Below are 27,017 nucleotides of genomic sequence, written 5' to 3'. Positions count from 1 at the left end.
GACATGCCAGTAGTGAATAATGACTCCGTTTTTTTTTTTACTGTGATATAATTGGAATGGTCAAGGAGTATTCTTAATTGTCTGCAGTCGTTGATTGCAGAAGACATACAAGTTCTGTATTAACTTGAATGTCATGTTCTGATCACTTGATGTAATGAAGTGACGTAAGACCGTGCCTTGGTAGTGAATAATTTGAGATGATACATTAAATTATTTTTCATTATTCCCTTTTCCTTAAAGCTTCGGGACCACACCCACGTCCACTGCTTCCAGTATTGACGTTGTTATGACGTTTGTAACCTTCAAAGTTTTAAACTTTGATGATCAGTTTGCAGTTTTCAACTAGTTTACAGTGCGCATCCACACAACAGCTAAAACTTTAAAGACTGAACTCTCTTGAAGTAAGAGTCACACTCGATGATTAAACCACAGAAGCAGAAGAAACGCATACAAGTGTACATCTGTACACACAGTGCTAGCAACAATTTGTGCAACAATACAGTAGTGTACAACACACAGTTTAGGTTGACCTGGAAACTGAAGGAAATGGGGTTCATGGAGAGGTCATGCTAATTTTCAAGTTCATTACTTGTCATGTCCACTATGATTGGGGACCCCCAATGGCTCGTCGTATAGAGCATAGACCTTAGGATGTCTTGCGATTTTAATCATTGACCAATCTTTAAGATTGCTAAATTTCGGGTGCATCTACAACTGTATGTGGGGCTATGCCGCAGGCTATAATCGTGAAGATCAAAACTCCCAGGTAATATTTGAATTTTGAAAGGAATGCCATGTGAACATACTGTAACTTATGATTCTATAGCAGTGATGCCCTGCTGAAAGTACAGATGTACTTCCTCGAATCCATCACAAGCATACTTTCGCAATGTGGATATTTTCTATACATGTACATGGTGGCGGATCCAGAGGGGGGCGTAACCAGCACATGCCCCCCTTTATTTTTCATTAAAAACAGAAGAAATAAAAAGAAAAAAATGAAATGAAACCCGGAATTGGCAACCGAAATATTAGTTGCGCCCCCCCCCCCCCCCCCCCCCCTTTACAGAATTCCTGGATCCGTCCCTGGTACATGTATGTTTGCTACAATACATGGCACATATCGTTGTGGTAGACATTGAGTTATGGTACATTACATCTGATCCCACAGATGGATCCTACTTGTATTTCAATATTTTCAAAATTCTTGATCATGCTTTAGTAGTTCTAACCATGAAGGGGATCTTACAGCCCCCTCATGCCCCTGCCTAAGATAACTGTTCTACATTTTTCTCTGATTTTCCCTGGAACGTTTTTAGGTTGCTATCAAGATCATTGACAAGTCACGCCTGGACGACTCCAACTTGGAGAAAGTCTACCGGGAAGTGCAGATCATGAAGATGCTATCACATCCAAACGTCATCAAACTCTACCAGGTAAAAAAAGTAAAATATAAAGAAAGAGAAAGCTGCCCTTCCATCAGCTTTTCAGCGGATTCACAGACTTTATTATTTCACTAGAAAAGGCCAGCTGAATCCTAATCTTTAGGGTTCTTAAGCTTGACATTCAATCAACTGAGCACCATGCAAAATATAAAAGACATTGGAGGTGAGTTTTTGAGGCCAACAGAAACCAATTACGGTGTTCTATGGTTTCAAACCGACTGTCTTAAGATTTCAACGTCATCAGAGAACGCTGGTGGAAGCCTCACAAGTGACTCAATAATTATAAATTTTGAAAGTTTAACAAACTTTAATATCAAGTTTCATTCAAATATAGTGAATAAGAATATAATCACTCATAAGTGGAGATCTCTGGGCTTTTGTCCACTACTGAATTATATCTATCATTGATGTATGAAAATTATGCATATAATATCCATGTTTTGCATGACATCTGGAAATAACAGATCATAAGATAACTTACAGATAGGTGTACTCTCTCCTTCCAAGGCACTGGCCAGAGTGTCGGAAGTGATCATTGGGTATAAGCTTTTGGTTTTATAACGTTCACAGTTTGCCTTCTATCCTGTGTTCAGCATTAGAATTAGCTCTTTCAAACGCACAAAAAAAGATTGTATGTTAAACAATTTGTTAGGGTTAGAGTTACGTGCCCTATTTCACACACACAAAAAAAGATTGCAAGTTGAACGATTTGTTAAGTTATGGAGTTATGTGCCCCCGCAGTACCAGAAGGGAAGAAGGACAGATTAGATTACGCTCCATTAAAAAGATAGTACAGTTGAGGCTGGTTCTGCTCCAAGTTGTGATTGCAGCGGAAGAAGCGTGATGTACGCATGAACAGTATACATCTTCACCAGACCAGCATACACTCTACTGTACTTCACATGCTATTAGGTGCCTGGGATGAGTGGGAGTACGTGGCTGTTTTGATTGCCTACTGTACCGGCCGGCAGCAAAGCAAGTGACACTTTTGTTATTGGAACCAGGAAATCTTTGAGCTTCTGCAAACTCCTGCATGGAGTATCAAATGTACTCCATGACTTTCAGTTAACCCTCCGTATGCCAGATGTATTTTCTGTCCATAAAGTAAGTGTGTGAAATTTGAACACATTGACTCGTTGGTACATAGAGGCTTAAGGATAGTGTGTTGGTTCTTGTGTGTTTTTTGTTATTGTTGGTGTTGTAGCTTTCCTTGTATTAAAAGGAGACATGCACACATCCATATAAATGTAAACTGTTAAGGAGCTCGTGTAGTTTCACTTTTGGAAAAGAAGGGAAGTAGAGTACCAGTGTGGTAGAGGCTAGTTTACTACATGTACATTTGGACATTTTGACCCCATGGCTACTAAAGGCTGTAAGGAATTGTTCAGGGATAGGGGTATCTGTAGGTTTTGTTGTAGCCTCTTTCTGTCTTTTGCTAATTAGTCAAAATCTGTCGATCTTTTGGCATGATGAACACATCATCCACATGCATTTTATTTTTTTTTTTGGCCAGTGCACATTAAAGTTGCACTCTCTGTAATGTGTGAAAGGTGCTCAACCTGAACTTGCTCTGTGCCAACGAGTTATCACCGTGGCAACTCTACGCTCTGCATATCCCTGTACATCCCGACCCCCAGATCAGTCGAGAGATATACAGGTCATCTTTTCAGGAAGATACTTAATGATGTCATTCCATGATGATTCACAGATAGATGATAGTTGCGTAGGTTAGTAATCCCAAGATCCTGTTTCGCACAGTCTGGCTGTATCTGCCTGAAACTACAGAGAGGAAATCAGTTTTGTATAGATTCCCTGTATAGGCACACCAGGATTGTTATAGAAGTCAGTGTGAAGTTCAAATGTTATCCTTGCTATGCCAGCATCTGGAAGGGTGCATTTCATCTGTTTATTTTCGATGATATTGTACACATACATATAGGCCTAATAGGATTGGGGTGACATGTATTAAATATGTGCCATCCAGGGCTGTATAATTTTGTACATTGTCAATGGCATTCCTATCAATGTGATATACATATCATGCAGTAAGCCTACTCCATTCAGACCACAGTGTGAGATGATGCTGACACTGAGTAAGATGGTGCTATGGCATTTCTTGATGCAAGCACAATATTATAATGTGATCATGCAATATAGGCCCTACTGTGATATTGTGTCTGCACACTGATGAATAATCTACTGTACCAGCTGTATGAGACATACATTTACGCAAGAGTATAAAAACCTCTTGTGGTTTTCTCTTTGCTATAAGCCTCTCCATGAAACATTCAACCCTCTTTCTCCTTCTTCTTCCATTTTTTCTTCTCTTTTTCCTCCTCTCTGTCATTCCCCATACATCCTTTTAATATTTGTCAGAGACCTCGGAAAGCAGTGTTTATCTTTGGGATAAATTGCATTCTTTCTACCCTGGTCCTTTATAGTCCTTCCTGGTTATTGACGTCATTGGCAGCAGCCCGTTGTCAGCCAGTTGGGCCCTAGTCTCCATCCCCAGACCTCCTCTTTAATGGTGTCACAGAAATGTCCCATGGGACTCCCAACTTCAAATGTGTACTACATAATATTATTGTATGGCTTTGACTGTATGTCTTTCAGCCCTCCTTTTATACTGCTTTACTGAAATATTTTTAGACAGTAAGACTGAGCACTTAGGTCCTACATGTACTGTATTTCTGGCAAATGAGTACTTCATAAGATTTACGTAAACGATGTTTCACGTCAGCAGACTTTTAATAATAGTTTGTGTTTCACCTTCAAAATATTTTAAACTTTTATGCAATCCATTGTCATGATATTTATATATATATGTATCTCTCTCTCTGTCTCCTTGAAAGTTTGCTTTGAAATACTGAGTAGCTATTTTTTTTTTGTCACTTTGCTGTACCATGTTCAACAATGCAAGTGATAAAATGTCATGCATTAATATATATGCAACTTGTATTTTGTGTAGATTGTGATAGATTGAGTACATATATGACTTAATGTGGGGTGCTAGTGGGAAGAAGCTAATATTTGTTGAGCTATGAGTAAGGTCTCTTGTTATTGTGCTGTAAATGGAGGATGGAAAATTGTCTGGAACCAACAATGTGTACACTTCCTTTTGTTTGGAGAAAAGTGGAGATAATAAGGCACGCACACATTGTACCCTAAAGAAGAATAAGAAAAAGAAGTAGAAAAAAATCAAGACTTGTGTGCAATAACAATGGAGTCAAGATGAAGAGACTACACATGTGATAACTCATTCTTACACTCATATGATTGTACATTGTACACTGCACACACACACAGATACACACACACACAGCATCGTCACTAATGAACTGTGTGAAGTCCAATAGGAGACCCATACATACTTCCTGTGTGTCTAGATAGAAGAACATGCTGCTGCGGCAATTAACACATTATCAAAGGACACTGATGTCCACAAACCTTGGCACAGTGTTGATTTCCCTGTGGTTCCACGAACTCACTCTATTAAAGACACTCAGTCGTGGCGAGTGGTTTGTGCGGCACGGAGACGAACGCAACACGCTGCCTCCCCCATTCTGTATCAAATGTAGTGACCCCCGAATGAGAATAGCGCTGGCTCAATGGGTCAGCGAAAATACGGTAGGCTACAAGAGAGCTCCCTGTGCTTATCTCCTAACCCAAAATGGCTGTCCCGAGAGCTTCCGAATGGACGCACACTCTCAGTGCGCATGCGCATGAAGAGAGGGCAAAAGAGCCACGCGTCTTCTGGCCTCTCTCCTCCAATCACCGCAGCTCGCGGTGACAATATTTGTGTATGATGCGTACACACACACGCACACACACACACACACACACACACACGCCGCAGCGTCTTCTGGCCTCTCTCCTCCAATCACCGCAGCTCGCGGTGACAATGTTTGTGTATGATGCGTACACACACACGCACACACACACACTTGTCTCAGTGGTAGCATTGTCCCACACGTTTATAGATATAGCACCGAGTCTGCCATTGCGCAATTGCACGCACAAACTTCGGTCGTTCGGAGTTTACGTACCATTAGGGATGGCGATCGGCTGCCTTTAAAATAGTTCTTCCATGGAACCACAAATCTCAAACTCTTGTCAGCCAGTTGTCATGGCTGGTCTGCATTTATTGCATTGCATTACTATTGTTCCACAGACATTTGATTGTTTCCGCCCCCTCCCTTTTTAATTTTATTTCCTAAAGCAAATACACTGTATGTTTGTAACAATCCAATTTTCCTCATTTCATTATTTCATCTAACTGTTTCTTCTCATTTGATGTCTGTAACTTTCTGTTCCTCTGTATTAAGCTGGTTTTATAACAGATATTAACTACAGGACGAACACTATCTCTGCAGCTCTATTATCAAGTCCTTAATCCTTAATACATGTCTTTTCTATTTCAAGGTAAAAAATATTTTTGTTCTAAAATGTTCCTGAATATATCTCCCCCCTGCAAATATATTTGAATTCCAGCATATTAAAGAGAAGAGATACACACAAGATTGCTGTCATGTGCATATTGATTGTTGTCAAAAGAGATTACCCCAAATGTAGGGTGACACCGTAAATGCTCGCAGACAAAAAGTGGTATATCAACCGTCAGTCCTATGAGCCTCTTGGTCATGAGTTTTTTCTCTCATCAAATCGTTTCTTCCACATATTTCGTGGGAGTCTGCATTTATGCGATTATGAACTCAAAGTGAGTTTGAAAGATGAAAGCAGCATGGTTTTCTTAGTAAAGTTCTCATGTGTCTGTTTTTATTCAGTAATGAATTCAGCTTGACGCTTATCAAATACTCCAAGAAGAAGAAGAAGAAAACAACAAAGTGTGGTTTCTCCGTACCACTCGCAGATTTTTGAGAAATGTAATTTTTTGTTGTTGTTATCGTCAAAAGTCCTACATTAATACTTTCATGTGCGTTCCTAGGTGTTTCTGAGATTTGAGTATTGATACGGATTAGTGTTGACACCAGAGGTCATGTTCTCTTGTGTTTTCTTTTCCCACCATAGGTCATGGAGACAAAGAGCATGCTGTACCTCGTCACGGAGTACGCCAACAACGGGGAGATGTTTGGTAAGGCGATATTTGTGTCGGTGTCCCCCTCGGTGGCCGACGTGGGGATGGTTGCGATATCTCCGCGCCAGATCATGTTATTCTGGTGCCCTGGATTTTGATGCTGAGACCCTGAAATGTTGCCCTGAAATGTTGCTAAGAGGGGAGATGGGGAGGTTAAGGCATCAAATTGGTCAGAGAGAGGGGGTTGAAAAAGAAATTAAAGGTGGTGGTGGGGTTGTAAATATTGAGGAAATGGATTTTATAGTTCAAGTTCAAGTTCTTTATTCAACACTTTCATAAATTATGTTGATGGGTTGTCTGGTCATATTGAGATTTTGCAGTGTTACAAAATTTCATTATCCCTTTGTGATATCAAGTAGGAAGGAAGGTTTGCAAAACTTTTGATTAACGAGGACATTGAATTCTGTTATCTGCTGAATCTGTGGCTTTGTAGTTAGATTGATTGTAAGTTGAAAATTTTTCATCAACTCATGACTATGTGTATTTGTGTTCAGTATTTGACATGTCCACAAGATTAGTGTTTTTGTTGTGATTGTTTGACCTTTACAGTATGAAAATCTGTCATATCTTGAGATATGAAAATGTTTCACAAATGCAGATGTTGCTAAGAAATGTAAAAGCCCTTTCACTCACAGACCATGAAGTCGTTATCTTGTGCGACATTGCGTGTTATTGAGTACTTGCTGTATACGCACTCTGATTGAAACCAACCTGCCTCTCAGGTTCTACACAAGTGCGGGCAAATGTGGGATTGAAATATTTTTGTCTGGACAAACGTCATACAGACAAGTTTGTCATTCTGAAGCCGCCAGCCAGGCACACCAAAGCCTTTGGAAAAACAAAAACAAAAACAAGAGATTCACTGTCGCGTCCACACATCGCTGGCTGTGTGCAGCCTTCTGCCATCCAGGCTATGCTTGGAATTCGACCGGAAACATCAGCTGAGACCGATGCCCTATTCTCATTCCTACCTCCTTCTCCTCCCTACCCCTCTCCCCCCTAGCTAACCCCCCCCCCCCCCCATAACGTCATACCCATCTCACCATTGGAGAGATTTGAGCCGAACTGTGTTTCTATGACCCAATTCCGTCTTCTTGGTTCACCCTCTGACGCAGGCTTCTTCTTATCATAAACCCTGCTTCCCTGGCCCCGCCTTCCTTCTCACCCTGGCCCCACCTTCATTCTCACCGTGGCCCCTCCCCCTTCCTCCCCCCTATCTCCTTAATCTGCAATGAAAAGGGTGTTTGATCTCTTTTTATAGCTCTTCCTATTGCTCTGCCAATTCATGCTGTCTCATAGTTGGCACTCAAATTCCCATCTCTCCTGAGATTTTCATTTCCTTCCAGATATGTTTTCTGTCTAAATCTTGTTTGTTCCTCCATCCAATAGTTTATCAAGTCATCTCCCCATCTCTCTCTCTCTCTCTCTCTCTCTCCTTTTGTTTCTCTTTCTCCATTTCTTGCCTATACACTCTCCCTCCCATCCCATTATTCTATCACATTCCTGAGTTCAAATTTCTACCTTTTTGTTCTCTTTTCTGTCCTTCAGTTAAAACTTACATAAATGCACCTCAGAATTGCATACTGCCAATTTGAGTGCATTTCTTTGTGACACTTTTAGTTGCTACCCCATTGGCCCGAATTCACGAAGGTGGTACGAATGAAACTATGGTTTAAACCATGGACAAAAACCATGGAGCGCCAAGTGTCGCATGGAATATTTCGTTATGAAATCAGTCATTTTGTCAATGAAATGATTATTTTGTAACGAAATGACAACATTTTGTAACTAAATGAACACTTCGTCCACGACATGATAATTTTGTAACGAAACGGTCATTTTGTCGTCGAAATGACCAATTTTGTAACGAAATATTCCGTGTGACACTTGGCGCTCCATGGTTTTTGTCCATGGTTTAAACCATGGTTTCATTTGTACCACCTTTGTGAATTCGGGCCATTGTGTTTATGAGTGGTGGTTTTAAAGTCTACAGAAAACAGCAAAACCTGCCTCAGTTCATCATATCTTCCAATACTGCATCCCATCGTAACCATGGCAGTGGGTATAGTGGTGATATCCTGCAGAATGCAAAAAAAAAGGGTGTTTGTACGGTTCAGGAAAAGCCAACAATATTTGCCTCGGGTTCCTAAGACTTGGTATACACTGCAATCAAGTTTTAATCAAGAAAATGAATCAAGTCATACGTATGTCAATGAGGATTTTCTTCCTTTCGGCAGTACGATCCCCTTTCATTGTTTTTCTTTGGTAACATGGTTGTCATGACTTCCTGTTGTCGTGAATAGTTGCTGTTCTCGTTAAGGAGAGTTAGGACAGGAGGATAGGCTGTGAAAATGTCATTTAATGTCGAACGAAACATGAATGCATCGCTATTGTAACGACACCATTATGAGGCATATACACATATGGATGTATGTGTGTATTATGTCTGTATGTATGTCAGTATGTATATTAATAGGTACATTAATATTAATTTTTTGTTCCTTGTTTGCTTGTTTTTATGGTTCCCGTCTAGATTACTTGGATACCCATGGGCGGATGACGGAAAAGGAAGCGAAGAAGAAATTTCGGCAGATCCTCTCGGCGGTGGAGTACTGTCATAAACGGCACGTCGTCCATCGCGATCTCAAGGTACATTTTTCTTCCTGGAAGAAAATCCTCCAATCAGTCAGAAAAGTTACGGTCAGACTGCCAAAAGATATTGAAGTTTTGCCAGTGTGACCACAAACTTCCTGTGAAACATCCCGCGAAACTTCTCGTGCGACTTCCAACTCCAACTAGGGATGTTTCCCCCAACCCCTGATCTTTTGCCATTGTGACCACTAGAAACTAAAACTTTGCAGTTTTTGTCACGTGACCAGTCCACCACCTGTTTGTGGATGGTGCCTCGGAAGCGCACAGCTATTGTGTTTTACAGGTGTTCATTGTTACATCACAACCACTGGCCATCAAACGGCACTCTCTTTCCTCTTCTTTGAGCACGTGCACTGATGACCAAAAATTCTTGATGGAAGATCAAGAAGTTTGACTGCCAGTGTGACCGGACTGTGACTGAAAACTTAATGATCTTAAACTTTTGAATCCTTCGCCAGTCTGACCGTGCACATACAATGTAGTAGATGTGACGTCTCTCTCCCTCCTCCTATCCCTCCCCCTCCCCCTACCCCAGTTGTCCTTGATCTTGTAAAGTCTAAACCTGTCACTGCTTCACCATGTTTTTTTTTTTCATGCTTTCTTCAAGTTGCCTTGTTTGAATTAAGCATCAAATAGCCCATCAATGGAGAATGGATTACATCTGTTGATATGTTCCTTAAGAAAATATTAATGCGATATATGGTAATTGAAGGGGAATCTGTGCTATTGGTTTAAATACTTGCTGTAGTGGCTATGCATTTCACTTTATTTGTGTAGAGGGAGATGCGTACATACAATGTATCTCAAGTGCTGCATACATTTTTTTTAAATTTCTCTGTTTTGATGCTCAGATATGACGTATGTTGTGTATATCTTTTTTCAGTAAGTGTGATATTTTGTTTTGTGAGAACGTGGGACCATTTTTATCATCGCCATGCTGTTCAACAAGAAAGTATACAGGAAACGTTAATGAAGAAAGAAAATTGTTACGAAATAGGGCCTACACTGTACTGTTGTCTCCTGCAGAGAGCAACGACTTTTAATAGCGTGTGATGCTGCTGGCTGGATATAATGCAAATAGTGCGGTGTGTAAGATTTACGCAAGATTTCTGAGGATTTCAGTGATGTGTGTATTTTGTGTGTGTGTGCTGAAGCAAGTTTTGTTCGACAAAGCATCATAATTTTTTTCCTTTTACTTGAAACAAAGTGTGATGGAGATTAGAAGTTGATTGTGTTTTTTTTATTTTGTAAAGCTTTGACAAGGAATGTAGCATCTTTGAGGTGAAGGTTGAAGTAGAGAAAAAAAAATAGGGAGATGCGCATATATTCATTGACAGACAGAGACAGATAGGAAATGGTTATAAAATGAAAGAGAGAGAGAGAGAGAGAGAAGGAGCGAAAATATATGTGAAGAAAGATATAAGAGGAGAGAGAGAGAGAGGGGGAGAGAGACAAGGATTTGGTTATTGAGGAAGAGGCATAGAGTGCTGTAGATTGTGGCTAGCAACGCGGGGACCACTCCTTGCACGTGCCAATTGGCCCTCGCTGCCGAGCATTGACGTCAGGACGGCAGGTACGCTAGCAACCAGGCTCTGTCTTTTGTCCTGGCGTGAAAATGGTGGCCTAATTATTGGGCAGACACTCTCTTCCCCCTCTCTCCCTCCCTCTCTCTGCCTCCCTGGTGTTGTACTGCAACAGAAATAAGGCATGGGAGACCTAGGGGTGGGGAGTGCCGGGAAGGGGGGGGGGGGGGGAGTTCATAGAGGAAGGGGAAAATATAAAGGAGAGAAGAATAAGTGTTGGGAGTACTGTTACATGTCTCTCAGAATGAGATACAAATTGTTGCGGTATCCGTTGAATACTCTGCATGCTTGTAGCGATCAATCGCAAAAGAAGAACCTCCTTATGTGCTTGTATTTCACCCCCTGATACATCAACCTCAACATTTCCCAGCAAGCTGCATGAAAAACATGTTATGCATGCAAAGGAAGGAAGGCAATTTTCCCAATTGTAAAATGCATGTGAGATACAATGTACGTACCGGTGATGTTTTTATTTATTTGTTTTTTTGTGGCGATGTATGATTTGGGTGTCTGTAGAGCAGTCCATATAATCAGAAGGATGTTAATGTTCATCCTCTACCAGTGGTATTAAACACTTCATGCAGGTATCGCTGGTAATAGCTGTGCTGTTGTCATAGGTGGCCTGCTTGCATATGAATTTACAGTACATACATATGCAGCATTGTTGAAAGGGTTGATGCCAGTGAGAAAAACGGAAAAAAAAAAATGCTCATTGATATTTTGGTTTTAAACATCATATATATAAAGAATGGGCTAGCATTGGCTGCAATTGCCTAAACGGCACCCCCCCCCCTCCCCCCTGCCATCTTGGCTGCAGAGTGAGCCTTCTGAGCTGATGGTGTGGCCAGAGCCCTTGTGACAATGAGAAAAAACAAAACAAAAACACAGAATCAAATCAAAACAGAATCAAAACAAAAGCTAAACACAGCAAAACACTTAAATAGACAGCTAATGAGACCTGGGGATTGTAGACTGAGGTGAGCATGCACAACACTCCATACGCAGTCACAAACGAGTTCAGTGCTCTGTGGGCGATGCCTTTTTATATTCTGCGCACAACAAGAAGTGAGACTGATTGATTTGTTCCTACAGATGATGTTCATAAACATGTTGACAATTTTAGAGTAGGTTGGTGTGGCAAGTCTTCAGTTGTACGTATTATTGTGAGTATTTGTGTCGTTTTTGGCATTTGTGGACAATGCGTTCAGAGCTGGCAAGGTGTATTTCTTCTGAGAAAAATGGCAGATGTACAATGTATATAGAAACTGCAAACTGCCAAAGTTGCATGCCCCCCTATCACCATTGTCTTTTGTAGCTACATCCTCTGAGTCAAACCAAACCATGGATGGCTGATTACCTCGTTGAAAAGTCACAAGGAAAATGCACTGGAATGTGTTTTCTTTCATTCACTGTTATGCCTTTTGAATAGAGACATCATTTACCGATACAACATACTAGTTTGGATGGCTTTGCCCGCGGTAGGAAGTGTGAAGGCATTGTCAAACTTTGTGTGCTCCATTTCAATCATCCCAAAAAATAACAACAACAAACAAACAAATGTGGTATGCTGAGAGGGGAATTCCCTACGTAGGCCCATCTAATATAGTTTCCCGGCTTGTCAGAGGAGTACCCCAGGGATGATTTAGTGAAGAAATAAAAAAGGAGTTATGGGAATAAATATTCATAAGGAAAGTAAAAAACAGCAAGGAATTCTGATTTAATAGTACACCCCCTTCTACAAAATACACATACCAGATTAAGAGATAGAGAGCTGTTTCAGACAAGCCTTTTGAAACTTTTTCATCTTAATCCTTAATTTGCATTCATGAATTAATTCATTTACATTTTCTTCAGATTGCAAAACAACGTGACTGGTTCCATCTTTTCTGTGTTGGCATCTTGTATATTACATGTGTATATTGTGCATGATTATTGGTGAATTGATACACCCTGCTCCATAGGGTTCCTGGAGGCAAGATTTCTGCAGTGTTTAAACTGAGACAGTTAACATGATGAAATACATTGTGGCAAGAGGGCATCTATCAAAGCAAAGTGAATAAAATGCCTATTTTTCAAGAAATTGATTTCTGTGATCACAATGACATTGCAGCTTTGAAGAAACAGTAGTCCCATCCAAATCGAATTGTGTGGACATTTTTAAAAAGCTGCACCCCTGAAAGGAAATTGGTGCGACTATACTGACAGCGGCATTGTACTGAGCACCGGAGACGAGTCAAAACTTTCTAATTCGGAGTAATCTGCCTATTAAATGGCATCAGGAAGTTGTTTTACTGCATGTTGATCAATACACTGTGCAATAAACAGGACTATGTGTGCATCAAGAAAGAGACTACAATCTGTCAAGTTAAATGAGTATTTTAACCCTAAAAAGACTGGGGGGGGGGGGGGGGGGGCCCTAAAAGGCCCCCCCCCTCGACATTTCGCGCGATTACTCTGCAACGCGCAATTAATTTGTTTTAGGAGTATTACGCTTCAAAAAGTGTCTGCCACAAATTTTGTTTAAAAAAACAAGAAAAACAAAAGGTTGAAAAAACAAAGAAATACATAAGAAATTCATAAAACAATAAAATAAATAAGAAATTAATTTTGATACCAAATTTTTTTTCAAGTGCATTTGCTAAGAATGCCACAAAGAATAATTAGACCAAAAATGAGCACTTTTCGAGCTTTATTTACTGATTTAGATCAAAGAGTCTGATTTCTTGCATAAATTAGCATAATTAATCAAAATAAAATAAAAGAAGACAATTTTGTAAAATTTAAATATACGATCTTGTAGATTACATCGCACAATACCATTGTGCAAATTTCCGCTGCAATCGCGCGATCCACGGCTGAGATCTTAAGGGGGGCCCCTTTAGGCCCCCCCCCCCCCCCCCCCCCCCAGTCTTTTGAGCTACCAAAATAGCCCAGTCTTTTTAGGGTTAAGAGTTTGGTTTCAAAATGGGGTAAACACCATTTTTAAAACTGTTTTACAGAAAGTTCATCATCAGATAGGGCAAAGTCAAACTCTCCAAATGATACCTTACTTGTAGCATAGCAAGGCATATTGTTGAAGTTACGATTAAGAATGTATACCATGTTTTCATATTATTTGTCTCATGTTTTAGCAGCTTTAATCCAAAATATCTCAACTTAACAGAATGGAGTTAACTCATTTTGCTATCATACTTATCATATCTTTCTCATGTTGTTTAATGTGTCACAGAATGCGACACATTTTTATTTTTTTTTTATAAGGAGAGCCATAAAAATATTTGTATGCCCTTAGACAGAAACTGCAGAATTGCTGCAAAACAGTGATCAGAATCTCTACAAAAGCAATGTCATGCTCATTTGCTGAAGGCAGCCAAAAAGTTTCATTATAACATAGTGATACATGACTCCGATTGACTGTTACTATTTTTGTTAACAGCTTATAAGTTTTCCTAGGGTTTCAATCATTTGCTTCTCTACCCCTCCCCCCCCCCCCCCCCGCGAAGCTTGTGCTTTCATTTAAGACTGCTTTTTCTCACCTTGAGAGTTATGGAACATCATTAAGGTGAAGCCGTATATGTGATGGCCATATTATGATGCAGTATCTAACACGTCATGATGTTGCTTTGACGTGCAGTGACATTTTCAGTTTGAAAACTGCACATTGTTCTTTTGGGGTCCCAGTGTTCGTGGAAGATATGCTGCGTTGAAACAAACATGTCCTACCTATTCTTGCCTGGTAGTGTCAATTTGATACCCATTGGATCAGGCTTACATTTAACCCATTGAGGACAGTTTGATTTCGCTAGAACACACATTTTCCATAGACACCTGCCCGAGTACACTCAAGACTTGTCCTCAACGGGTTAAAGGAAGATTTACCACAGGCACGAAATCATGCATCTGTATAGTACCGGTTTTCAAGATGTATAATAGTTAATCTTATGCATATCATTTTTTTTTTGTAGCAACAGCTGGCCTGGGGCTTGCCCTACATAGCAAGAACTAATGAATGCAAACTGGATTTCACCTGTAGGTTGTTATTGAATAGAAAGACGTGAATTGGACAGATTGTAACTGGGTTCTCCCGAAGAGAAATGCTTAAATCTGAATTCATTAGTAAGTCGAGATATTAAATTTCGGTCAGATAGCCCGAGAGAAGCATGCTCATGGTACATGTAGTTTGCCTGAACACCGCAGTTTCATCTCATGAGATGGAATATCAAGAGACTGAGACTATTTCCATGCTCGAGAAAGCTGAGGTAAAACTAGAAGCTTTCACACTGTGACACTTGGAGCAGATGGCCTTTTTTTTCGTAGCATTAAATTTTCTCGAATTGCCACTGGCATATATGTATTAGAGCATTGTGTAGGCAAATCCTTTGCATTTATTTTACTTTCACAAATCTGTGCCCCTCATGAAATTCTCGAAAGTTTCATGCAGGCGAAAATGTCTGGTTTTGCAGTAATCTCCAGCATGTGCATTAAGTTTCTTTCTCCGAAGAGCAGAACAACAACAGCATTGATTGCACCTCAAACATGAACTATTGAGACCGCACACAGTTCTCTCGTCTCCCTCTCTCTCTTTACACTGTATTACTGTATATCATACGTATCTGTCTTGATATTGAAATAATGTGGCTTGATTCAGTTTGATATGAACAGACTAGATTTCAAGATATCTGTTGCTTAATAGGCCTCTCTGAACATAACTCAACCAAGCCACGAAGGTGTGTGCAATGTTTTTCTAAGTGTGATGGGGGGTATTCTTCAAAAGTGTGACTGCACTGCAAACATCTCATCCGCGATGTACGGCCATCTGCAGAATTTTGGTATGTGAATGTCTGGAGACGTGAGACTAATACTGGCAAAAAAAAAAAAAGAGAGAACCTCAGCCACTGACTGGCATATGGCAGCTATGATCAAGCTAGCAAGCATCTCCAATTCTTGTCTGTGATGAGTGTGTGGTGTTGAAGTGCACTAAAGAACACCAGCATTATAGATAAATATATGTATATGTGTGTATATACAGAAACCATATATCTACTATATTTCTTCTCTTTTTTTTGGTGGGGGGGGGGGGGAAGAAGAGGAAACATATTAGCGTGGGAATTCAGTATACCAACAAAAATCAGGACAAGGGTTGGGTGTTACATGGTGGCAGGGAAATGATAGATAATAGTGTGTGTTACAAAACTCCAGCGTGTAATGATGACTGTACAATGTAATTTGGTGTATATAGTTATGCATGGGGGTAATGGATTTGTTTCTGTGTATGGTAAAATACACAGAGCGGGAGCAGAATGAAAGAAAGAGAGAGAGAGAGAGAGAGGGAGAGAGATACAGATTTGAGGGAAGATGTGAGGTTAACCCGTTGAAGACTAGTCCTTGAGTCATGCTTGTGCAGGTGTCTAAGGGAAATGCATGTTATAACAAAATCAGCCCATCCTTGACTGGTTGAAAAAGATCTTGCATTGCCTACAGAATTGTGTGTGTAATCATGGATGGATCGATGCTTGAATTGTGTTTGCCACCAAAGTTTCTCTGAAACACAATGGCTTACAAATAGTTTTAAGTATTTCACCTAACAAAGGACAGAATTGTCTGGAAGAATGATCAACTAGATAACATCTTTTGGTGGCATATTTCCAATTTCCTCACTGCCCCCATAATTGCTGTATTACATCATTACAGGTTTCAGTCTCTGCATCTTATAGAAGACCTGTTGTTGATTTTGCTTTGTTATGTCTTGTATTGTTTTATCCGAAGTGAGGAGAGATGAACAAGATAGCTTTTATGATTAGTATCAGTTTGGACAATAACATTATATTATCTTAGGACCTATGCAGGCAGTACTGTAAATATACAGACATATTAAACGCTTGTCATGACAGTAGTGTGTGCACAACTTGCATGGATCAGTGGACTCTTGCACATTGCATTTATGTCAGAATCAGTGTTGATATATATTCCGGTATATTTTTTTTTTGCATATGTGTATGTTGTTCAATTTACGAATAGCATCCGTTCTGCAAAATTTGCAAAATTAAAACCTGGCTAAATACATATGCCATATAACAGTAGAAGTTTTCACAACAATGCATTATTCTTTTTTTTTCTGTGTCTTCTTTTTTTTTTCAGGCAGAGAACCTCCTCCTAGACAGCAGTATGAACATCAAGATTGCCGATTTTGGCTTCAGCAATTTCTTCACCCCGGGCCGGCAGCTGGCGACGTGGTGCGGCAGCCCCCCTTACGCCGCCCCTGAGGTGTTTGAGGGCCAAGAATATGATGGTCCACAGCTGGACATCTGGGTGAGTGGTTGTATCTCCCTTTAAATGCGTTTTCTTTTAAATCTTTCCTATTACGTCATTAAAGGACTCTTGTTCTGTCGTTATTGGCTGTATTGGTCAGATGACCATCAATCAGTTGTTGGTCTGTACTCTTGAGGTCACAGTGATTCACTTGCCATCTGCCTTTAATAGCATCTATGTAAATCTCACTGTAGGGTGTTTGACAGTGAAATGAATAAACTTGTGCTCTGTGAAGCTCTTGCCTAAATACCTTATTTGGAAAGTAGGAGAAATATGTACATATACATTATTTTGCGTTGTAGATACATTACATATATATTTTGTTTATTTGTTTGTTTTTTGTTATGTACTGGCATCTTTGTAACTTGTTCTAATGCAAACATGTAAGAGGTGTATGCTGTGTGCCTTTCTTTTCTTGTCAATGATGGCAGTTATCCTTCATGCTTGATAAATGATAATTAGTACCAATATTAAAGTCCTCACAGCATTGATTACATTTTGCTCACAGTACATACATCCAATGATGCTACGCTTTGTCACATCAAGTTGTTGAATCTTTGCAGAAAAGATAACTGTAATCTTCGCAGGGAAATATACCCTGGGAACAAAATGCAATCCATAATGATCATTAGATCTGATTTTGTCACTGATCTTTGAAAACCAAGATATTTCTCAGGCAACCTGGTGCATTCTTGATTTTGTAGTCGCATAGATTTTCTTTTTCTTTTTTCTTTTTGTAAGTGATCACAAAAGGGAAGGGAAAACATCACTAAGTTTGATGTGGTAAAGGAAAACACTGTTTAAAATTGTGGAAGAACATATTTTCAATAATGGTGAAGCATTTGATGAAGATGCTTGCAAGTGATGAAAAAGAATGAAAACCAGAAATTTTCCAAATATCTCTTACCAGAATAACCACATATAAATGTAACCTTTCACATCTTTTCCTGTGAGAAAGATGAAGCATGGAAGATCAAGTCATTTTGTACAGATTCTTATATTATTTTTAAAAGCAGTTAGCATTCATTTCCTACTCCATTTTTTTTATGATTGTTTAAGATATTCTCTTTACACACTGCCAGAGTTGCTAGTTGCACGTGCCACTGAGCTGAGATTTCCCAAAATGGAAACATTTGATAAAACAGTTCCTCTTCGACTATTCACAGGGTGGTGATTTCAACCTTGTTGATTTATTGGCCATCCCAGGGAGTAAGCTCATTCACCAAAAATAGACAGAATTCTGAGAATTCATACATGTAGTGATTACTGAGATGATGTCCAGTTGAAAAAAAAGAAAAAGAAAGGACGAATGCCCTTGCATTGCTTTTTCCCCTAAAAAAGAGATGATGGGGCTCTCAGGAATTGATGTGTTATAAGACCTTTTAGAATTAGTACAGTTTGCAGAGGTTTTAGTTTTGTCTGTTTACATGTGTGTTCCTGTCTTTTTTTGTGTGTGTGTATGTAGGGTGGGGGGGGGGGGAATTAAAAACTAAATTGTGTGGTTTTTTTTTTTTGTCTCCTTAACTCATTGAGGGTGAGTCCTGAGTATACTCGTGCAGGTGTCTATGGAAAATGTGTGTTGTGGGAAATGTGTGTTGTAGCAAAATTAGCCTGTATTCAAAGGGTTGAAAGTATATGATGTAATGCCACTTGTAAGGTGTTTCTTTTGTGAAACACTCAGATCTGTAGTATATTGTTTTTGTTCGAGGCCTTGTAGGAGGTGTATGATTGGTATCGTATTCAGGTGTGCACAGTGTCATGCTTATCATTCAGTGCCATTGGCTGTGTACAGAAACTCAGTTTCCACACTGAGTAATGATAAGCTAAGTGTAGTATATTCCTGTTATGTTTGCAATGTTTTCAGGCATGTTGTGGCATCCATGTGCAATGTGATGTCATATTATGCCTTGTCAAAAATTAGTGTAAAGTTCAACCTCAGTGTACTGAGATTAATGCTATGATAATCGGTGTCGTGTTTGGTAACAGTGTATGTGTATAAAGAGCTCATCATCATTCATGCTCAGTGTATTGTTGATAATACCCTATGCACTGTTATTACTGTGCATGAAATTTAGCATTGACAGGAATGCCTAGTGTTAAGGCAAAGGTCCTGAACCACACGTGTTGGAATGGAATATATATACAACAGCAGTACCTTCCTCTTCTTCTTTACCCTCCGAGTAGGGTTCTGCCTGAGCCCTGCCGTGACCATTACCGGCAGATATGCGCCCGCGCCATGATTGAGGCCCCTGGATGAAATGACGCAAACTTCGACAGCTATGACATCATCGCTCCTAATCACATATCGGAACGGCCTGTCAAAATTTGGCAGGGAGGGTGGGGTGGGACAAGGCTGCAGGGGTTTGTTCAGCTAGGCGAGTGCGGAGAAAGCAAGCAACACAGAGTTCATACTTTAACATGTGTGTCTGCCACCTCAATTCCCATATGAGTTAGTATCAGCCTCTCAGATCTGCTCACTAGATTTGTGAAACTTGAATGCACAATCTCTTCATTACCATACACATATCCTGCCTGAAAATTTAAAAATGAAACTCAAAAGTATAAAGTAGTACTTCTTGTACAATGTAGGTATGCTGCCAATTTCCTATGAATTTTAGTTATGATTGTTCAATAGCAAACCCTTTCCTCTTTTTTTCATACTTGTTGACAATATTTATATGTAATTTAATTTCCTGGCATTACGGGCTCATTACTTTCTGTAAATGGCTGAAAAAAGCCTACTGCTCATTTATTTTCTAGAAATGTTGCAAGAGCATATACCAGCAATGTCAAAAGTTGATCCCATTAACATGTGGTTGCTGAGCCATGAAAGTGACAGGTGTAATTAATTGTGTTTTAAAGGACAAGGTGTCCAGTGGTGTTCATCTTCCATGAATTTATTGACAAATAATGCCAGGCTTAATTCTGTTATGTGTGTGTATGACCTGTGGGACAGATATATGATTACAAATATTTAAATAAAAATTCTGACACAGCCTACCCCCTCCCTCCCTGCCATCATTGCATGATAATGAAAGCTTACAATTTAGCAGTGCTAGCCTGCCATCCAGAAATCTATTTGGTATCAAGATTAGTCACTCCCTGCCTGGTATGGTATTAACCTAGTTTTTCCGAGGCTGCTTGCAAATGAAATTGGCAGAGAGCAGTCGACGGAGGGAGTGTGGCCTTCGTCTTTTCACACGTGTGCGCTTCAAATATTGGATCATCGGTGGGCTGCGTTTTCCAGCCGATGGCTACATGCACGGAGCATTGGCACATCGCAAGAGGAGAAGATGAAGGGGGAAAAAAATCAATGAGGGAATGGTTGTCACGACCCCATGACATTTACAAGTCGCTTGGAAATCTAGAACTAGGTATTGATATTGGCTTTCCATGAGCATGCGATGTGGCGGATCCTTCCAATGGGTTAGTGGTCTGAATAGGTAGACTAGTCGTCTGCAGAAGAAATCATCACGGGAGGATCGAGTGATGTCATCGGGCCATTCGTAATGAAGGAGAAATTCAGTTGGCACGTTTGGTGGCGGGTTACCACATCACCCCGGTTTGTTTTATTGTTAGCACGCTGATGATGCCTCTCGACATCTGTTCTGTCTAAATAGTGCACTAGAAGGGGACTACAGACACACAGACAGACAGACAGACAGACAACACACTCACACACACACACACACACACAGCCAAGCAACATTCATCAAGAGTATGTGTATAAGGAGAAGGCACTTCCATTCTGAACCCGCTCTGAATTTCTCCCCTTACCCCCCTCCCCTTTCTCTCCACTCCCTCTCTCTCTTATTTTCATTTAAATTTTCTACTTCTGTCTCTCTTTTCCAGCTTTCCCTCCTTAACTTAATTTCTCTCTTTACCCCTCCTCTCCATCCCTTTCTCCCCCCATACCCACCCCCCACTCTCTCTCTCTCTTTCTGAGGAGGAACAGGAGAAGAGAGAATGTGGAAGGGGTCAGGGAATGACCTTTGATATTTACCGTCTGCGAGCGAAAAGGAGGGAAACGTGCACCGCAGACTAGGAAGCATTTCATTCTCGCTCAGTTTTGTCATGGTTACCGCCTTGCGCCTGTGTGCGCGGTTTTTGCACCCAGCGTTCCGAGCAGGCGTTTGCAGTGGAGGATGTCAGTGAGGTACCGGTTTGAATAAGGCTAGCACCATAGCTCCTCAGACGCTGATTGTTGAATGCAGGCACGAAGGCTTTTTCTCTCTCTTTCTCTCTGTCTTGTCCTTTCATGCTTTGCACGCCATAATGTATTCTGCATCGATTGGCCGTGAGTCAGGGTTGTTAACACCAGAAGTGAATGTGCCGGTAGGTAGCAGTGATAATAGAACAAAAGTGATGTCAGATCTAGGAAAATTCAAGTACTCCAAGGATGAATGGTGGAGGGAAATATGAAGAATAGGCAGAGTACATTGAGTATACAACTCAGAATTTAAGAGGATGGCAAAGGAGAATTAAAAAAAAAAAGATAAAAGAGAGAATTGCGAGCAGAAGGAAGGAGTGATATAGATGGGGAGATGAACAGAATAGACAGATGAACAGATAGACAAACAGATCAATGATTGGATGAAAAAATGACAGACAGATGGTTCAGTAGCTGTATAGTGCCATAATGGGATGATATCATTACTTGCATCAATATCATTTTCTTATCACTCATTTTCTCTTCATGGAACCAAACATTTCCTGCATCAACCTGATGAGATTAATATCATATACCGGTAGGCAATATGTACAGATGAATGTGTCAAGGCTGAATTTGATTTTGATGAATCCTGCCTGATGATCCCTGACCTTAATCATCTGCAATAGGTTGATCTCTTTACACTGTCCATACTGATCAAAGCTTCTTTACCAAGAACTGGTCCTTGATTGGTATGAGGACATACACTGCTGGAAATGATGATAATTTATGGTCTCATTTATCTCAGAGCAGTGGCCTTGTGTGTTAACCCGTTCCATCCGGGAACCTGGTGGCCTGCATATTAAGTCTATATGGGGATTTCAGAATTTTGTGTGGAAGGGGTTAAGACTGCTCTTCCCAAGTTGTCCTTCCATAATGGCATTAACCCTATTACTCCTAAGTATCCATCAATCTACACAAGTGGATTAGGATGAACTTCCCAACAAGTACAAACACCTAGTCCAAGGGTGTGTACACATAACATGGGATTTGAACTTGCAGTCTCCTGTTTAAGGCTCCCAAGCCATATACACCACACCAGAGTGCCCCCATGCGAGGGTCTAGATGGAGAGTGTTGGCCATGATTTTGTCTTGGATGAGTTTTCAAAAGTTCTGAGCCACCTCTCCCACAGATGCACCAAAATCAAATTTTGTTTATTTTGTAAATATTGTTAAAATTGTTGGATAAGTGTTTTTTTTTTGTTTCCTCCTTTTTTACATTGTTATACACTTTGGACATTTAATGAGGCCATTCTCCTGTAAAATTGGAGGGTGTTTCATAAAGCTGTTTGTAACTTACGAGTGACTGGTGATCAGTTCTTGTGCTGACATTATGGAAATTCTGATGTGTATAGCACATCAGAACTGATCACCAGTCGCTCGTAAGTTGTTCGTAACTTTACGTACAGCTTTATGAAACAGGGCCCAGATCTGCAATATTAAACAAAGTCTGTAAGATATCTGTGCCACCATGCAAGATCTAAGATTTAAGTCTGTCTCTGCCAATGGGACTTATGTGTATACTCCATGTATTGTCAAGAATATTTCATGATTGTGGTCCTGCGAGTGATGAGTCCATAAATTGAGCTGAGAATTTATTGTTTTTTTTTTTCCTCTCTCCACTTGTTCTCCCTGCAGAGTCTGGGAGTGGTGCTGTACGTCCTGGTCTGTGGAGCACTTCCCTTTGATGCTAACACCCTACCTCAGCTCAAGGAGAGAGTTCTGGCTGGCAAGTTTAGGATACCCTACTTCATGTCTCAAGGTAAGTGCCAGTTTTTACAACTGAGTACTACATACCACCATCTCGCTTTCAATAATAGCCTAAAATTTGCCAGCAGGGTAGACATGTGAAAGCAAGTTTATGAAGGGCACATGTCTAGTGTAGAGAGTGATGGTGTAAAATAAAGGATTATTGTATAGATGGGTATAAGTGTCTATATGGGCAGCAGGCCTTCTTGGTCAAGGAAAGAGGCGGGGCTACCAAGCATGATAGAAAGTTTCTGGTTAGTACAACTTCTTAATATCATAGGGTCTTGATAGACTGAGTACCAACATGTATATTCTCTCACAAACTGACCTTCTCATTGTAAGTCTTTTTCTCTGAGCCTAATTCATGGCATCTTTCTCAAATACGTAGCTCCAATTTTTTTTTTCAAATTTCTGCAAAGATGCATCGATGAATCCATTCCATGTGCATGCCTATAGTGTTAAAAGAGTAGTTTGTGGAATTAATGTTGATCTTTTCTCATGACTCCCTCCCAGAATGTGAACATCTCATCAGACACATGCTGGTCATCAATCCGGCCAAGAGGCTGACCATCGAGCAGATCAAGTCGCACCAATGGCTGGCGGACTGCGTGGTGGCCAACACCATGCCGGTCAGCCCAGTGACGGACATCCCGAAGCCCATCGGAGAGTTCAACGAGCAGGCGCTGCGTCTCATGCAGAGTTTGGGCATTGATCAGCAGAAGACCATTGATGTAAGCATCTGAGGGAGTGTCCCATGTGTTCCCTTTAATAGTTTGTGGATCAGCTTATAATTTTGGTGTGAAAAGGTTTGTGTAGTAGGTAATTGAGTAAATGGTGGTGTGAACACAATGGCGACATCCCAGTAACTCATAAAAGTAATTCAGTTTTCAGAATGCTGAAAGCCAAAGGCCATTCATAATGTATTGTGAACATAACATCTTCTGATTGTTTTTGTGAAGTAGCCTACATAGAGACAGGGATTACCGTACGTTTGAGGTACACGTTATACTACCATAATCATGGTGCTTTTGTTTCCTATAGGACTTCTCTGATGTAATTCTGGTTGATTGTAATGCTGACCATTCATCCAAGATTTAAAGGTGTCTCAACTTGTTTGTAAATTGCCTATGTTTATGATAGCTTTTGATATTTTCTTGGTCCTGCAGTCACTTCGAAGGGATGCCTATGACCACTACACAGCCATCTACTATTTACTGGTGGAGAGGTTAAGGCTACACCGATGCAGCTTTCCCGTGGAGGGACGAGTAGATGTGCGAAGCCGTAGACCAAGCTCAGTGGCCGACCACGCTATCATGAAGACTCAGGCAGGCACCATTGCCAACATCACACCCCACCAGAGGAACTCCAATGTTCGCAACGCCATCCAGGTGCAGCAGCAGCCATGCGTGAACACCACCACCCAGGTGCTTGGATTCCGACCCATCCAACCGCTGACCCCGACCACACAGCCAGTGGTTTCCGAGTCTGCTCAGTGTGCCCTGCAGCGCAAGAGGAAGGAGCCCCCGCTGCAGCAGACTGCTTGTATCTTCAGCGAGGGCGATCTGGTACCGGTGCCTCCAGCAGTCAGTGGCACCCTCCTGGAACCGCTGCCCAGGATGAACGTTCGAAAGGTCAGGTCCATGTCGCCCAACCACATGGTGGTCACGTCTATCGATGAGGGTGTGGAGGCGGACTTGCCAGAGAGCGAGAACGAGATGGAGAAAGCTGGATCCATAGAGCACTTCAAAAATCAGCGGACGCACTCCTTGGCAGAGTCCTATGATATCCAGTCCAGTATGGCTCCGAGCCTCAGTGACTTTGGCATTGAGCCGCAGGAACTCTCAGCGTCCTTTGACTCTCAGGAGGAGATGGAGGTGGCACAGAATTTTGCCCACGTGCAGGCTCTGTCTGACCGTCTTTTCCACTCTAACTGCAATTCTCCCGACCTGACGCAGCAACAGTCAGAGCCCATGGTCCCACCGCCTGCACCAACGCAAGCCATGTTCCACCATTCGGCATCCTTGGACCGGTCAGGAAGCCATTCTCCTGTGAGTTTCCGGGAAGGCCGCCGAGCCTCGGACGGACTCCTCGCGCAAACAGGGCGTGCCTTCCGCCAAGTACCCAAGCCCACGCCCCTCATCAAGGGCATCACTGACATAAACATTGAAAGAAATCCGCACACACCACTGAATATGAATACATGCAGTCTAGCAGCTGAGCATGGCAGCCAACTCCACAGCAGCGGGTTCAGTGTGCAGAATCCAACGGAAGTAAGCAAGGATGTGTCCGACCTGAGCTATCTGCCCTGCCAGGTAGGGGAGAAGACCATCACTTGGAGGAGGTTCCCTGCCCAGGTCCAGTCCATGGAGCGGCGCCAGAATCGCATGCATGCTATGAAGAAGGGCATCCACACGGAGCCCGCAGGTCACCTGACCCACAGCTCTTCCCTGGCTGGCCAGTCCAGTCTCGAAGACATGCCCAGGGAGTTCCCAACCCAGGTGGTGCCCTCTCCTCGGCCCCTGCAGCAGCGGTTAATGCAGCAGCGGTTGATGCATAAGCGCCAGCACCTCCAGAAGCAGTCGCAGCTCAGTCAGCAGTTCCAGCGCATGCAGCTGGAGCGGCAGCCGAGTTTCGAAGGGCGCCCTCCGGCGCCAAACCGAACAGACTCCTATAAGCAGGCGCAGCAGCATCCCGTTCTTCCACAGTTCGCGCTCAACGACGACGCGGCATTGAACGAGACTCTAATCCAGTGCCACAACGAGTTCAACCAGGCTGCCCCTGCCACCGGCAATGCCCCCGTCTTGTACAATACGCAGCTGCATCAGACACCTGCCAATTTTAGTGAGCCCTCGTTTGACGTCAGCATGGACACTTCTGACATCAACGTGCCACTCTCAGAAGCAGGGAACTTTTCATTCACTCCCTGCTAGCATTTACTCACCAACCAGGCGCAACTTTTGGCGTCAATTGTCTTGTATTTTCTTTTTTTCTGGTGAAATCTAGATAGAAGAGCTGGCTGGTACAGCATCAAAATTTATTTCAACTGAAAATGTTTGATTGTGATATATTTGATTGGTATCAGTTCTCCCTCATGGAGGAAGTGGATATTTTATCCACTGATTGAACTTATTGAAGAGAAGAAGGGTCACTGGCTAACAGCACTCTTTTGTGCCATTTGAGCCACCACCCGCAAGGTTACAAGGAAGTTTTATTTTTTTGAAGTAGATAGTATTTTTGAGATTTCAGTTGAATGTTGGTGTAGAAGTGTACGTGGCATCCAGATTCAAACCAAAGTCTCTGTGTAATATCAATTGTGTGAGAGTGGGCGAGAGAGAGAGCGAAGATCAGAGTGTGCGGGACGACTAGGAAGGTAAAAGATAGTGGTAGAGTGCGAGAGAGAATGAGAGAGATGTGCTGATTGCAAGTGATTTGAGAATTATTCTGTCTTGCCAGGGAAATTTGTTAACTGCAAACAGACAACATCTTAATGAGATACAAAGCTTGAAATCCATTGTCCAGTGAAGATTGTTATTTTTTTTTTCGTTTAGCAGTGTATAGAGGCAAATACATATTTTGTATTGGTTTTTTGTAGTCGAATGTGTGTTGAAATACTTTGACGAAACTCTGGTCCAGGTATGCAAAGTAGCTCCATTCACATATCTTGCCTAAAGGAGTGGTTTCTCATACCATCGCTGGTCACTTCCGAGCTCGGTGACGGTCATTGCTGCAGGACGGTGTTGTATTTACCTTGTGTATCAGGGATACTTGTAAGCAATCGCGCTCAGACCATTCAAACTACGACGATGGCGACCATATTGATTGGCACACACATTTTCTAGTTGGTCACAGTATAATATGAATCATCTCTGACAATTGTTGGTTAATACCTCATTAAATGCTAGCATCTGCGTAATTAGGCTTTGCACATGTGACTTAGCTGTGACTCCTCATTGGGCTGGCTGTGGACTTAATGG

The 27,017-nt window shown here is 41.4% G+C and overlaps 1 protein-coding gene across 1 annotated transcript; it reads left to right on the top strand.

Moving 5' to 3' along the window:
* Positions 1–1,202: 1,202 nt before the first annotated feature.
* On the top strand, positions 1,203–25,973 carry LOC139743099 (serine/threonine-protein kinase SIK2-like). The gene is made up of 7 exons (XM_071653642.1): positions 1,203–1,436; positions 6,474–6,537; positions 9,074–9,189; positions 16,914–17,084; positions 22,933–23,056; positions 23,557–23,774; positions 24,210–25,973. Exons 1-7 carry the CDS (start codon positions 1,395–1,397, stop codon positions 25,971–25,973), a joined length of 2,499 nt encoding a protein of 832 aa, XP_071509743.1. The 5' UTR covers positions 1,203–1,394.
* Positions 25,974–27,017: the final 1,044 nt, after the last annotated feature.

The sequence above is a fragment of the Diadema antillarum genome, unplaced genomic scaffold (genome assembly GCF_040938485.1).
Source record: "Diadema antillarum isolate AM-2024a unplaced genomic scaffold, OU_Dant_1.0 scf00000004, whole genome shotgun sequence".
Lineage (NCBI taxonomy): Eukaryota > Metazoa > Echinodermata > Echinoidea > Diadematoida > Diadematidae > Diadema > Diadema antillarum.
Note: the sequence above shows the minus strand (reverse complement) of the source record. Positions and strands in the feature narration are given on the sequence as shown.

What these genes read in the sequence shown, in the direction of transcription:
- LOC139743099 (XM_071653642.1), top strand. Translation starts at nt 1,395, where the DNA reads ATGAAGATGCTATCACATCCAAACGTCATCAAACTCTACCAG. An exon ending in TCGTCCATCGCGATCTCAAG is followed by an intron (nt 9,190 to 16,913) that starts GTACATTTTTCT and finishes TTTTTTTTTCAG; the next exon opens with GCAGAGAACCTCCTCCTAGA. An exon ending in GTCCACAGCTGGACATCTGG is followed by an intron (nt 17,085 to 22,932) that starts GTGAGTGGTTGT and finishes TTCTCCCTGCAG; the next exon opens with AGTCTGGGAGTGGTGCTGTA.